This window comes from Bombina bombina, chromosome 7, assembly GCF_027579735.1.
Source record: "Bombina bombina isolate aBomBom1 chromosome 7, aBomBom1.pri, whole genome shotgun sequence".
NCBI lineage: Eukaryota > Metazoa > Chordata > Amphibia > Anura > Bombinatoridae > Bombina > Bombina bombina.
In genome coordinates this window covers 502,828,175-502,843,541 of record NC_069505.1, presented here as the reverse complement: position 1 = coordinate 502,843,541, position 15,367 = coordinate 502,828,175, and the positions used below count along the sequence as shown (strand labels likewise).

Here is a 15,367-nt window from a genome sequence, read left to right as displayed (position 1 = left end):
ATATTTCAACTACTTCATGTTTCAAGACACTTTCTTTTTTCAGAGACAAGGCCCAGCCATGGGTTCCAATGTCGCCCCCACATACGCGAACATATACATGAACATCTATGAGGAAAAATTTGTTTACGAGAACGAACTGTTTATCAAATATGTGTCGACACGGTGGTGTTATATAGATGATGTGTTTGGTGTGTGGTGTGGCGACATTGGAACCCATGAAGAATTTGTGCAAGATTTAAACAGCTGTACGAATTTGATTAAACTACTGTTTATCTTAAAGATGGAAGGCTCTGTACAAATCTGTACATTAAGCCCATGGATAAAAATAGTATATTACACTATAAAAGCTTCCATCCAAGAAATACAGTACGATCCCTCCCTAGAAGTCACTATATAAGGGTAAATAGGATAGTATCTGAAAAAGAGAATTTGGAAATAAGAATGAGAGAGATGACAAGTAACTTCCTATCAAGAAGTTATCCAGCTGATCTTTTGAATAATGAACTTATACAAGTATTGAAACAGTCTAAAATGGGAAAGGACTTCCAGAGAAGAGGGAAAATGAAGGAGAAGAGGTTAAAAATGGTTATGGATCATAATGAATACCTTAAAGATATAATAGGTATTGTAAATAAACATTGGTTTATCCTAAGGTCGTGATTGCCAAAATATAGGAGCGCCAAAACGGCTAGTGCATGCTAACAGGAAAAGCATGGGCAATTTGTTAAAAAAGCAGAGTAATAAAGGTGTCTAAGAATGTATTGTACTAATAGGACTTAAAAGCCCAATTAAAACATAATCAACATTTATTACTATAAGTAAGTAAAATTTCTGAATGTAATCAGATATATATATATATAAAACACCAAGATCAGAAAAACTGATATGTCAAAAATCCAAGATCAGAATGAGCTGAGGTAATATACAATGAATGAGTGATATATATATATATATATATATATATATATATATATATATATATATTATATATATATATATATATATATATATATATATATATATAAATACAAATGCAAAATAAAAAATACAATTACACAATAATCCCACTAGGATTAATTATTATATTATGTCCTCCAATTAGGGGATACTTAAAGGGACATAATACTCATATGCTAAATCACTTGAAACTGATGCAGTATAACTGTAAAAAGCTGACAGGAAAATATCATCTGAGCATCTCTATGTAAAAAAGGAAGATATTTTACCTCACAATCTCCTCAGATCAGCAGAGTAAGTTCTGTGTAAAAAGTTATACTCAGCTGCTCCCAGTTGCAGGTAAAAAAAAAAAAAAAATTAAGAAATTAACTGCAGCCAATCAGCATCAGCAGTGCTGAGGTCATGAACTCTTACTGTGATCTCATGAGATTTGACTTAACTCTCATGAGATTTCATAGTAAGCTTCCTTTACCTGATTGGTGAAATATTATGAGAGTTCACGAGGCTCATCCCCTAAGCTGTCCCAGGACAGACATACTAATATGCTGCTTAGAAATCCTTTACAATGGGATGTGGCTACTGAGGAACTTTTGAGGTAAAATATCTTTCTTTTTTACATAGAGTTGTTCAGGTGATATTTTCTAGTCAGCTTTTTACAGCTATACTGCATCACTTTCAAGTGTTTAAACATTTGGGTATTATGGCCCTTTAAGATAAGATAACCATTGGTGTGGCATCTAAGTAATAAACGGGTACACATAAAAAAATATATATAAAAAAACAAAAATAAAAAAATAAATGAAATTGGTATACAATAATATATATCGTAGAAAGTTATATATAGTGTCCAAAAATGAAGAGTGGGCAGAGATGAGGTAGGTTCCGTTGTGCCTTTATCCTGAAAATCCCACTCCTGTCCTAATGGTGATTATCCAATGTAACAGAAGAGATGTTAATAGATTAAGGTGACCTAAAAAAGGAAAGGAAAAAACGACATGTGCAAAACGCTGTTTAAAAGTGAAGTATATCGAAATAACACTCACCAAATAAACGATCCTGGGAGAAATACAAGCCTCACAAATCCTGGTGTGTATGGTCTGGTCAACGCATTTTGGCTCTTAAAGAGGGCCTTTTTCAAGACATAGGGAGGCTAAACAAACAATGAGCTTATAAGTGGTATCTTAACCAATCGTATTGTGGAAATATTACCGCCCAAAAAAAAGGAGGAGGGCAGCCGTTAGCATTAGCGCCATTGATTCAAGCTACTCTTGCGGCAAAATGAATCTACGTTTCGATTCTGTCCTAAGCATTTTTAGTTCCATATCTCCCCCTCTCCAATCTTTGGATACTTTGCTAATACCCATATATTTGAAGCTGATATCATTACCTCCATGCACGTCTCTAAAGTGTTTGTAAATAGGTAAATCTGCTTTCTTCCATTTAATTTGTAACAAGTGTTCTCTGATTCTATCTCTGAGTTTATCTGTTTACATTCAGATATTTTACTTGCATATAGTAATAAATGTTGATTATGTATGTATGTCTAAGTAATACCATTCTGTTATCTGAAGATAAAAGGAAATTAGGATTGGGTCACACTTATGTACCCTCACGAGGGCTGGATAAATTCCAGACTTATCTCAATACAAAAGAATTTGTGAGGAAGCTCACTTTAAAGAGGTATTTTTATGAAATCTCCATTGGAGAAGATAGGCACCAATGTCAGCTCTTTCCCAAATGAAGACAATTACATACATACTGATCTTAGACCCAAATCCTGTTTCTTTCCAACCAGTTATAAGGGTCCCGCTATTGAATCCTTTGAGACCATGGTTTGTAGTGACATTAAAAAACTGAAACTACAGAACCACCACAAGAAAAATCTCACTAAAACAGAACTAGACACTATAAGAAAATTAGAACACAATAGAGATATTGTAATCAAGCCAGCTGATAAAGGTGGTGGGATAGCAGTCCAAAATAAGGCACACTATTCAAGAGAGTCTAATAAAATCCTAGGTGACATAGAGACCTATGAGATTCTGCATTCTAATCCAAATGATTCTTACAAAAGAACTCTTGATGTCATGCTCACAGAAGCTAACAATATGGGTATTATTAATAACAAAGAGTACAACTATTTATCGAATAAACATCCTAAGATACCAGTTTTTTATTATCTGCCAAAGATTCACAAGACACTGATTAACCCACCCGGTAGACCAATAATTTCTGGCATTAATTCTCTTTCTAGTAATTTATCTGAATATATTGATAAAAATCTGCAGAAATTTGTAAAGGAATTACCTTCCTTTTTAAGAGACTCTACTGAGGTCTTGAACATCTTGATAAACGTTGAATGGGATGATAGTTACACATTGGTAACCTGTGATGTAACATCTCTGTATACTTGTATTCCCCATAAAGTTGGTCTTGAGTCAGTGGAATACTATCTAAATACAGATTTAGCTATTCCCCAGGCTCAAAGGACATTTATCCTTGATGGCATAGAATATATATTAAATCATAACTACTTTAACTGTGAAGGAAAATTCTACCGGCAAATATGTGGAACAGCTATGGGGATCAGGTTCGCGCCCAGCTATGCAAACTTATATATGGGCAAATGGGAGTCCATATTTTGGGACTCATGCCCAGCAAGCGCGGACCTGGTCCTATATAAAAGATACATAGATGACATACTCATGGTTTGGTAGGGGAGTCTAGAAGATCTGACACACACTTTAGAGGTAATGAATCCAAACAAGGTGAATCTTAAGTTCACCCATCAACTAAGTAAAGAGCATATTAACTTCTTGGACCTTGATAAACGCATAACAAATGGGAAAATTGAGACGTCGACCTACTTTAAAGAGGTCGACTGTAACAACTACATACATCAGACAAGTTGTCATCATAATAAATGGATCACCAATATCCCCAAAGGACAACTTATGTGGGTTGAGAAGAATTGATCTAGCGAAAAGGTATGGCTAGAACAATCCCTGGTATTGAAAGAAAGATTCTTAGAGAGAGGCTACAATGTAACTTCTATAGATAATACAATTATCGACGTAGGTGTCATGGAAAGAGACTCCCTGTTAAGCTATAAACCCAAATTAGCAACCACCAATGAGAAAGAGTTAAGAATATCATTTATCACACAGTACAACGAAAAAAGGAGTACTATTGAAAACATTATAAATAGACATTGGCACCTACTCAAAGAGAATTACACCATAGGTGAACACTTGGTAGAGAGATCGCAGTTTATTCTGGCTCCTAGTATTCCTAGAAAAAAGACCAATTTAAGAAGTCTGGTTTATACCGGTACTAAACTTGAAGGTTTCTTCCAATGCCATTTTGCAAAGCCTGTGAACATGGAAAAAAGACTGGAACGTTCAAGTCTAAGATCACAAATGAAATATTCAGGGTCAAAAACACCATCCACTGTACAGACAAATATGTTATATATCTTATTAAGTGCGGATGTGGACTGCAATATGTCGGGCAGACCACACGCAAACTCAGAGATAAAATCAAAGAACACTTGTTACAAATTAAATGGAAGAAAGCAGATTTACCTATTTACAAACACTTTAGAGATGTGCATGGAGGTAGTGATATCAGCTTCAAATATATGGGCATTAGCAAAGTACCCAAAGATTGGAGAGGGGGAGATATGGAACTGAAAATGCTTAAGACAGAATAGAAATGGATATTCCATTTGGATTGTATCTATCCCAAAGGTTTGAATGCCAGTTTTGAAGCGGACCACCTCTTTTGATCTCTCTCCCTTATCTATAGATTTCCTACTTGTGGTTGGGACTTTTCCTACTGTTGATTCTTCCCCATAACCCCTAAGAACCATTGGCCACACTAGGATGAGTTTAAGAATAGGGAATGCATGTATGTTCATACTAGCGCCGAGTTCTAAACACTTAGTCCTAGGTTTCTCTTGAGGCCAATCACATATGTATACTTATATGTAAAGGGTTTTGTTAAAAGTTATTTTGAGTGTGTTTTGTATGATATTTTATATTTTTTATATATTATATACAGGTATATTCTTTAAGTAGAAAAAATGCCCGGCAAGCCTTCTAAGCGTATAAATTCAAAGATTTATTTAGATTTCTTCAAGGAGACATAAAATAATGTTAAACGAAGGTAACCCCTGTCAATCCAGGACAAAAAAGAACACAGTCCTGGCTTGGAAGTCTGCACAACGCTCGCCCCAAAGAGAGCAGAGGTCCCAGTGGTTGAGAAGAGGCGGATGGTACGGGGACCCAGGCTGAATAGAGGATTTCTCGCAGATTCCTGGTGAACGATCCGTTGCCTTCAATTTTGCCCTAACCACATGAAGACTCCTGCCTGGGTGAGTGCATATTAATACTTTTCATATCGACTAGACTAGTGACTTAGCCTGGAGCTGCTGGGAGGGACGCTTTGTATATACTGAGGTATATTCTTTATGTAATTCCCATGTAATCAACAACAATATTAAATAATTAGTATTAACTATAGAGTTTTCTGATTATATGATAACTTTAAAAGAGCATTTTAAGCAAAATGCTATCTTATTTGTTGGTTAATTGTATTTTTATTATAACGTTATTCACATATGCGTTAGAGCGCTAAGCACATCTGTTAGATTGGTTACAATGTCATTTATAACAGTACTGATCTTTTGTACAGTTCGATTTTGTTTAAGCAATTACATATTTGCACATATATCCTGTTTTAATAATCATTTTAATAATCATTTACAATCATAGACAATGATTGTTATTTATACTAGCCCAACGGTTGTAAATCCGGTCTTTTGGGGGAATACAAGCCTAAAATCCAAACATTATTATTTATTATTATTATTTATCATTTATTATATTATTTATTTTTTATGATTTAGTATTCACTATTCAATTATCACAGCTTATTATTAAGTTTATTATTATTTATTTGCCCTATAGAGCTCAAACTTAATTTAAGTAATCCTCAGATATATTTTTGGTTAACTACCTATTTACATTGCATATTGCAATATAAATATGTTTATCAATAAAGCAACTATTGTCAGTAGTTAGCATTTGCCATTATCTAAAATGGACTCCGATATACGCAGACAGGAAGTAAGATAATAACGGCGAACCTGAAGTGACGGCAAAACCGGAAGTAACAGAAACCGGAAGTGATGTCATTTCGCCACGAGAGTAGCTTGAATCAATGGCGCCAATACTAATGGCTGCCCTCCTCCTTTTTTTGGCGGTAATATTGCCACAATATGATTGGTTAAGATATCACTTATAAGCTCATTGTTTGTTTAGCCTCCCTATGTCTTGAAAAAGGCCCTCTTTAAGGCCCGAAACACGTTGGCAAGACCATCCACACCAGGATTTGTGAGGCTTGTATTTCTCCCAGGATCGTTTATTTGGTGAGTGTTATTTTGATATACTTCACTTTTAAACGGCGTTTTGCACATGAGGTTTTTTTCCTTTCCTTTTTTTGGTCACCTTCGTCTATTAACATCTCTTCTGTTACATTGGATAATCACCATCAGGACAGGAGTGGGATTTTCAGGATAAAGGCACAAGGGAACTTACCTCATCTCTGCCCACTCTTCATTTTTGGACACTATATATAACTTTCTAGGATATACATTATTGTATACCAATTTCATTAATTTTTTTCATGATTGTTTTTTATATTTTTTATATATTTTTTTCATGTGTACATGTTTATTACTTAGGTGCCACGCCAATGGTTATCTTCTCTTAAGTATCTCCTAATTGGAGGACTTAATATTATAATTAATCTGTTCTTTATTATTTTTCATTATATCCCTAGTGGGATTATTTATTTTGTAATTGTATTTTTTATTTTGCATTTGTATTTATGTATATATATCACTGATTCATTGTATTTTACCTCAGCTCATTCTGATCTTGAATTTTTGACATATCAGTTTATTCTGATCTTGGTGTTTTATATGTATCTGTTTACAATCAGATACTTTACTTATAGTAATAAATGTCAATTATGTTTTAATTGGGCTTTTAAGTTCTATTAGTACAATACATCCTAAGACACCTTTATCACTCTGCTTTTTTAACAAATTGCCAATTGCTTTTCCTGTTAGCCTACACTAGCTGTTTCGGCGCTCCTATATTTCAGCAATCAGTATCTTTCACCTAAGATCCAGTTAGGGGATCTTTTATAGTGTAGCGTGTATGCAATAACCGGGTGCAGTCTCCTACTATATCTATTGTACTATCCTAAGGTCATGTCATCCAGAAATAGAAGAGTTCACAACCCCTCCTAGACCAGCCTTTAGGAGAAGGAGAAATTTAAGGGATGAGTTGGTGCATACCGACTTAGGTAGTATAAAAGGAAAACAGAGCTACCTGACATGTAAGAATAATGGGAACTTTCCCTGTCTCAACTGTGGCAATTGTAACTCCATGATTAAGGGTCCAACTTTTACACATCTATTAACAGGCAGGAAATTTGAGATTATGGGCTTTCACACTTGCAACACTACTTGTGCAATATACCTTATTAAATGCCCATGTTGGGTCATCTATATTGGGGAGAACACTTGTAAGATCAGGGACAGAATTAATGAACATAAAAGTATTATAAGGTGTAGAAATAAGGAAGCCCCTGTCTCTTCTCACTTTTTGAAATAGGGGCATAACATTTACCAATTGAGATTTCAGGTTATAGATAGTGTATCACATCTATGGAGGGGGGGGGGGGGGCAATAGGGACATCCTTCTAAAATGAAATGAGGCCTTTTGGATTCACACCTTAAATAGTATGCAACCTTTGGGGATCAATAAAGAACTAGACATTTCTGTATTATTGTGATGCTGTAATGTATCTCTGTTTTGTCCAATATATGCATAGGATCAGTTATTAAACTTAGTTTGTGAGTGTATTAGTTTTAGGGTTTGTATAATAATGAAGTACAATGAATTATTTGTTAATCATGATGTGTTAGTTTTTAATTTTTAATTTTATATATATGATATTTGTAATATCTCACCTATACACTAGAGGCATCAAGGAAATTATGTACACATGATGGGTTGTTACTTTCATTGCAGGTGTATAAATGTTATCATTTCCTGTTACTTATTAGGCATGATTAAGGTTTAAATATCTGAAAGGTTGCTATGTTTGTCTACTGGTGACCATGTATTGAAATAAAGGTCCTTTTAACCTAAGAAGTGCTGCTGTGTATCATATTCTATATGTGAGGACTTTGCAGCATCCTGGGAACAGTGTGCACTCACACAGGAAGGTGCTGGACTCATACTTTGTCTGAATCATATTTTAGATAATTGGACCCTAACTATATAAATAAACTGGTGAAAAAATGTGTTCTATTCTTTTGTTCAAATATGCATCCCACACCAGCTTCAGATACAAGTGTGAAACAGATAGTTAACCAGCAATAGATTCAGCTCTTGAAGTGAATGCTTCACTTGGTAAGGGATTACTATCTTAAATCTCTGATGAACCACAACTGAGCATGCATGAAACACGTTGAATTTATTAAATTCAATCAGTTGCATATTTGTAATACTCACTGTAAGGTGATAAAAATATAATTTATACTTACCTGATAAATTCATTTATTTCATGGTGGCATGAGTCCACAATCCATTACATATGGAAATTACATTCCTACCACTAGGAGGAGGTAGAGTTTCCCAAATCCCAAGAGCCCTATAAAACCCCTCACACATACCTTAGTCTAACATATAGCCAAGTAGTGAGGTCAAAAAGGAATAAGAACCAAAAAGGAGCATGGAAAAAAGATGTGCTAAGAACAAATAAACCACAAGAAAAGGGCGGGGCTTGTGGACTCTCACCACCATGAAAGAAACAAATTTATCATGTAAGTTAAAATTGTTTTCTTTCATAAAGGTGGTGAGAGTCCACGATCCATTACATATGGGAAATAATACCCCAGCTGTGGAAGTCCATGAGTAACCACACAGGGAGGGATTGAAAAAATGCTTTTTAAATCCACAACCTAAAAGAAGAAAATCTCTTATAATGAACTCCAAGAAACATGCATAATTTATAAACTGAGACAACTGCCTGAAGGACCTTTCTACAACAGGCTGATTCAGAGCAAGCAAAAATATCAAAATGGTAAAATTTAGTAAAGTTATGCACAGAAAACCAAGTGGCTGCCTTGCAAATTTTATCAACTGATGCCTCATTTTTGAAAACCCAAAAAGTTGCAACTGACCTAGTAAAATTAGCCATACATAATCTGCTGTGGCGGAGGCTGACCCTCCTCCAAATCAGTCTTGTGAATAAAAAGTTTCAATCAAGAGGCTAAAGAAGTAACAGAGGTATTTTAGCCTTTCCTAGGGCCATAAAAAAAGAACAAACAGACTAGAAGTTTGTCTGAAATCCTTAGTGGCATTAACATAATATCCAAAAAATGCAATGATATTTCAGAAGCATCCTTAGGCTCAGGACACAAAGAGGGATTAACAATCTCCCTACTATTATTCTGTGAGGAAACAACTTTAGACACAACATTAAATGTAGTCTGCAAAACTGCCTTATTCTGGTGGAATATTAGGTAAGGAGACTCACAAGAGAGACCAGACAATACAAAAATTCTAAAAGTAGAAGAGGATGTTAAGAGAGACAAGACATTCCAAGAAAGTGATCTAATGTCTAATATGTGTATAGGCTCAAAATGAAGAGCCTGCAAAACCCTTTAACACTAGGTTAAAACTGCTAGAAGGAGAAAAAGGCTTAATAACCGGTTTAATTCGGTCCAGGACCTAAACAAAACAAGTAATATCAGGAAGACAAGCAATCTTCAATGAAGTAAAAAGAAAGAGCATATATCTGATCTGTCAGGTAATTGGCAAATAAATCCTTATCTAAACCATCCTGTAAAGACTGAAGAATCCGAGGGATTCTAAAAGAATGTCAGGAAAATTATGATCTATACATTCTAAGTTCCCACGGGAATAGGGCCCTCAATCCCCCCTGTATTTGTCTGTAAAATTTTGTCTTATCGTATTGTTTCTCCATTACCCATGGGCAGCGCTGCGGAATCTGTTGGCGCTTTATAAATAAAGAATAATAATAATAATACATCAATGTTAGTTTTCCAAACTTTGTGTTTAATTTTAGAGACAAGTTATTTGAAAAGCCTCTATGTCCCAGAACTATGTGTTCAATTTCCATGCCATGAAGTTTTAGAGACTAAAGATCGGGATGGAAAGAAAGGACCTTGAGACAAAAGGTCTGACCGCAGAGGAAGAGGTCAAGGTAGATAACTGGACATTTAAACAAGAGTCTCATGATAAATCCTGTAATGCCACGATGGGACAATCAAGATTAGAAATACCTTTTCTTATCTTATCTTGAAAATCACTCTGGAAAAAGGAACCAGAAGAGAAAACAGAAAAGCAGTTTGAAATGACCAAGGAACTTCTAGAGCATCCACTACCTCTACTTTAAGATCCCTGGACTTTGCAAAGTACCTGGGAAGTTTGATGTTCAAACGAGAGGCCCTCAGATTTTCTGGTAGGCCCTAAAAATCCAAAATCAGATTGAACACATCCTAATGAAGAGACCACTCCCCTGGATGTAGAGACTAATGACTGAGAAAGTCTAACTCCCATTGTTCACTCTTGAGATGTGAATCAGAAGATTTAGGCAAGAATTGACTTCTGCCCAAGAAAGAATCCGAGACACCTCCATCAAGGATAGGGAACTGTGAGTTCCCACTGATGGTTGACAGAAGTTACTATTGTGACATTGTCTGTCTGGAAATATAGTTAATACTCCCTTATTAACAGAGGCCATGTTTGAAGGAGTTCTATAATATTGATTGTCAACCACGCCTTTGAGGATCCCAACCCCTATGCTGTCAGAGACCCCCAAACAGCTCTCCAACCTGAAAATTTGTATCTGTGTTAATTATAGATCAGATCAGGTAGGACAAGTAGGAAGCCTCCTGAATAATAAACTGATGATTCATTGACATCATTAACACAGCATATAAAGTTGAAGAGGTCTCATGTGAATTTGAGCAAATTAAATTGTATCTAAAAACTGTAATTATGAGACCTAGTACTTCTATTCACAGAGCCACTGAAGGGAGTGAAAGAGTCTGAAGGTTCAGATAGGTTAATACCAGAGTTATCCGTCTCAAATTATGGACATTGAATTTTTCATGTGCTAGTACCAAGATATAATTCAGGTAACAAATTTGTGGGGCAAAAGCTATGCAACACAGTGAGCTCTGTTATAGACAAAAGGTTTCCCAGTCATATTTTCAGAACTATTGGGGATCTAACTGGCAAAATTAGCTATTTAATGTAACAATATAAAGGTAAAGGATCTGTTACACTCCAGCTGGTAAAATAGACCATTGGTAACAAATTAAAGGAAATCCGCTCAACACGTGATAAATCAAGCTCACTGACTGAACTAAAAGCTGAAAAAATATTATTTGAATATAATGTTACTAGTACTAAAGCCCGTGTACACGGGCCAATTTGTGCAGTACAGCGGTCCCACCCCTTGCTCTCACCCCCTCTCTATTGCTCTCTCTCCCCCTCTCTTTTGCTTTCTCTCCCCCCCTCTCCTTTGCACTCTACCCTCTTTTGCTTTCTCTCTCCCCTCTTTGGCTCTCTCTGCCCCCTCTTTTGTTCTCTCCCCATCTTTGGCTCTCTCTCCCCCCTCTTTGGCTCTCTCTTCCCCCTCTTTGGCTCTCTCTGCCCCCTCTTTGGCTCTCTCCCCCCTTTCTTTTGCTCTCTCTGCCCCCTCTTTTGTTCTCTCCCCCCCTCTTTGTCTCTCTCTCCCCTCTTTGTCTCTCTCTGCCCCCTCATTGGCTCTCTCTGCCCCCTGTTTGGCTCTCTCTCCCCCCTCTATTGTTCTCTCCCCCCTCTTTGGCTCTCCCCCCTCTATTTGGCTCTCTCCCCCCTTCTTTGGGCCTTCTCCCCCCTCTCTTGCTCCCTCTCTTGCCACGCCCACATCGCGGCACCACGCCCGACCACGCCCCCTCACGGTGACACCCGCCCGGCCACGCCCCCTCGCGGCGACACCCGCCCGGCCACGCCCCCTCGCGGCGACACCCGCCCGGCCACGCCCATCGCGGTGATACCCGCCCGGCCACGCCCATCGCGGCACTCCGCCCGGCCACGCCCATCGCGGTGACACCCGCCGGCCATGCCCCTCGCCGCACCCGGCCACGCCCCCTGACACTCTGCTTCAGCCTTACTCTGTGCTGAGTGCTGAGTGTCAGGATTCAAATGGCCAGGTATGTTTGTCACGTGCAGTCTCTACTGCGCATGACTGCATCTGACAAACATACTTGGCCATTTATTATATAGGATTGCTCAGTGCACTGCATACTATTAATAAGTTAGCTATATAAATATTTTGGTTTCATTTTTAAGTGATACTCTTGAGAAGCACACTGCAAACTGTAGCTGCAATTTTATTCAATTTCCATCATCTTTAAACAAACTGTACTATTTAACTTGATATACCTTGCATACATTGAAGGGAATATTATTTGTCTACTGCTTGTTCATATTTGAATGCAAAATAAACTCTGTGTTACAGTTGGAGGATATGATTCCTGGACTAATGAAATACATTCCAGGACCACATCAAAAGATCTTTGACATATCAGAAGAACTGCTTGACTATGTACGGGACAGAGTGTCAATCAACCAGAAATCACTAGATCCTGATGCCCCTAGAGATTTTATTGATTGTTTTCTTATCAAGATGGAACAGGTTTGTGAAATTCTAGATGCTCCTCCCTAGTAATATATTTTCGGGGTCTACATGGAGAAATAGGGGTACATTTTTTGAGAAGTTATATCAACCAATAGGGGGAACTATATGGAAGGGATTTCTCACACAAATCAGGAGATGCAAGGAACAGTTATATTGAGAAGTTGTAGAGAAAGCTTATTTGGAATAGTATTAGTCATATGGAGAGATTAAATAGAGCAGTTGGAGGAGTAGTAACAATGGGAAAATTGAGGAATATGAAGAATTTTAGTGAACAGTTATATAGATCAATAGTTGAAATTAATGTTAGGAGTGAGAAACAAGAAGAGTTGTACAGGCTAATGAAAAGCAGTAAATAAAATAGCCAATAGATAGTACATAGGGAGCTATATAGGGGAATAATGTAGAATGATATTATGGGTATGGAGAAGATTTGGGAAGAAATATATTTTATAGACAATTTTTGCATTCAATAAAGTTTAAAAGGGCAATTTAAGTATTTTCAAATATTATAGAGAAAATCTTTATTAACTTCTAAACTAATAGGTGATATTTAAGATTCTAGGAGAATTCAAAATCCTATAATAAATGTAAATTATTTTATATTATTATTAGTATAACAATTGGATATTCTTTTTGTCTTTTACAGGAAAAACAGAATCCTAACTCTCAATTCACCATGAGAAATCTCTTGCTATCAGTTCACAGCCTATTTCTTGGTTCACTGGATACTGTGGCTGCAACACTGAGACACGCAATGTTAATCCTAGTTACATATCCAGAGATACAAGGTAGGTCAAAGTTATCAAGATCATACATCCCTCTCAAAATTTGCAGCTGGATATCCAGAACTGTTTCATGAATGGGGCCACTATGTAAAGGTGGGCAGGGCTGGATAGTGGCCAGGATTTGGGGCATGTATGAGTAGGCTGTGGGTGTGTCTTGGTTGTCCATAATATTGACCAAGAAGCCTGTGGGTGGGGCTAAGGGGAATACTGCAAGTTGGGGCATATTAGTGCCTTGGCAGGAAAGCAGGACAGAGCTTAAAATCCGGGACTGTCCCGTACATATCAGGACAGTTGGGAGGTCTGCAAGAACGAAAAAAACGGATACTTATTAAACTATAACAGGCATAATCAGCTCATTCTGTGCGCTCAATTATGTTGCAATATAAATAAATTATACAATCATTTGAAACAAAGAAAAAAAATGGAAGATGAAAATCTCTGGTTATCAAGGGACTCTAGTGAAATTGGTTTATACCTTACTGGATCTTCTAAATATAAATTAGATCTGTTACACCTGCTATATTTACATAATTACAGTATAATTAACTGTCTATTGCCACTCTGTTATATTGTATGCTCTTCTTACTCTTTATTTCTGCAAGATAGCATAGATCCCATTTTTAATTTCACGCATATTCGCACTTGCTATCTGATGGGGACTTTGTTGGGGCAGGGTGGCTAGCCATATGACTTTATGGGCTGTTTTTTTGAACCTCATTTTTTGATATTCCGATGCATATTAGCCTGCACAGGAAAAAATTTTGCTGCGTCTGAAATTCTCTTTTCTTTAAAAAAAGTTTTAGTTTTAGGTCATGTTCATTCATGGTAACTTTCGTTTCAGACAAATTTCATCCTAAATTTTTGTTTAAACTAAAATTTTCATTTTACACTACAGTGCACATTTTGGCCATTTTGAAGCAGTAATCAGCTTTATTACCTTTAGTTTTCTTGTTATATGTACTTTTTTAACTTATTCTTTATTTATTCATCTAATTTATGTGCTCAGCACGTTTGTTAAAACTAAAAAATGTACTTAAAAGTACATTAACTAAGCAGGCAGCAAGGACAGAGGACAAACTTTAATGTTGCATGCTTCCTGTTTTCTACTCGAACCATTGATGAAAAAAAAATATTGATGTTATTGTTTGTGCACTAGTTCCAGTCCATTACTCTGCAAGGGCTACATCTAATCCTCCTGCTATCACCACTACCAGACAGGCAGATAACATTATAGAGTGCTATTGTAAGATTACTGAAAAGTCCAGTGTGGTGTGAAGGCTAGCCACTTTAGCCATTGCCAATACTTTCTATTTAGGTTAGAAATTATTAAAACAAAGAACAAATACAACACACACAGTCACATTCATACATATCACACACAGTCATTTTCCTTCCACACCACACATAATTGTTGGTTGAATTAGCTCAATGTGGTGCTACTCATGTAGTGTCATTAAACCATGTTATTGCATCAACCATTTTTACTGTGTCCACACAATCCCATACCACACACACACTCATTGGTTGAGTATCAGTAACACCATGGTATTGTGTCATGCAAGAACCATTGTTACACACAAACTCTCACATGCCCAATCATCAACAATCTATCCTCCTCACACACAACATTCATATCACTTTCATATCACTTTTGCACACAGTTATTAAATTAATAAGTATTAAGTAATGCCATAATGATATTAGGTAGAAGTACTAGATTTAGTAGATTAGTTAAGGTTTTAGTACGAGTTTGGAAGAATAGAATGATGATGAGATGGAGTTTAGTAATAGTTTGTTATTGGTTATGGGTTACATTAAGGTGGTTAAAT

At 36.5% G+C, this 15,367-nt stretch overlaps 1 protein-coding gene across 1 annotated transcript in view; it reads left to right on the top strand.

Moving 5' to 3' along the window:
* Positions 1-15,367, top strand: part of LOC128636036 (cytochrome P450 2G1-like) — a 228,392-nt gene that overhangs the window by 157,356 nt on the left and 55,669 nt on the right. Inside the window, exons 5-6 of the mRNA XM_053689110.1 lie at positions 12,574-12,750; positions 13,400-13,541. Of these exons, the coding sequence (XP_053545085.1) occupies positions 12,574-12,750; positions 13,400-13,541 (319 nt within the window). The remainder of the gene's footprint in view (positions 1-12,573; positions 12,751-13,399; positions 13,542-15,367) is intronic.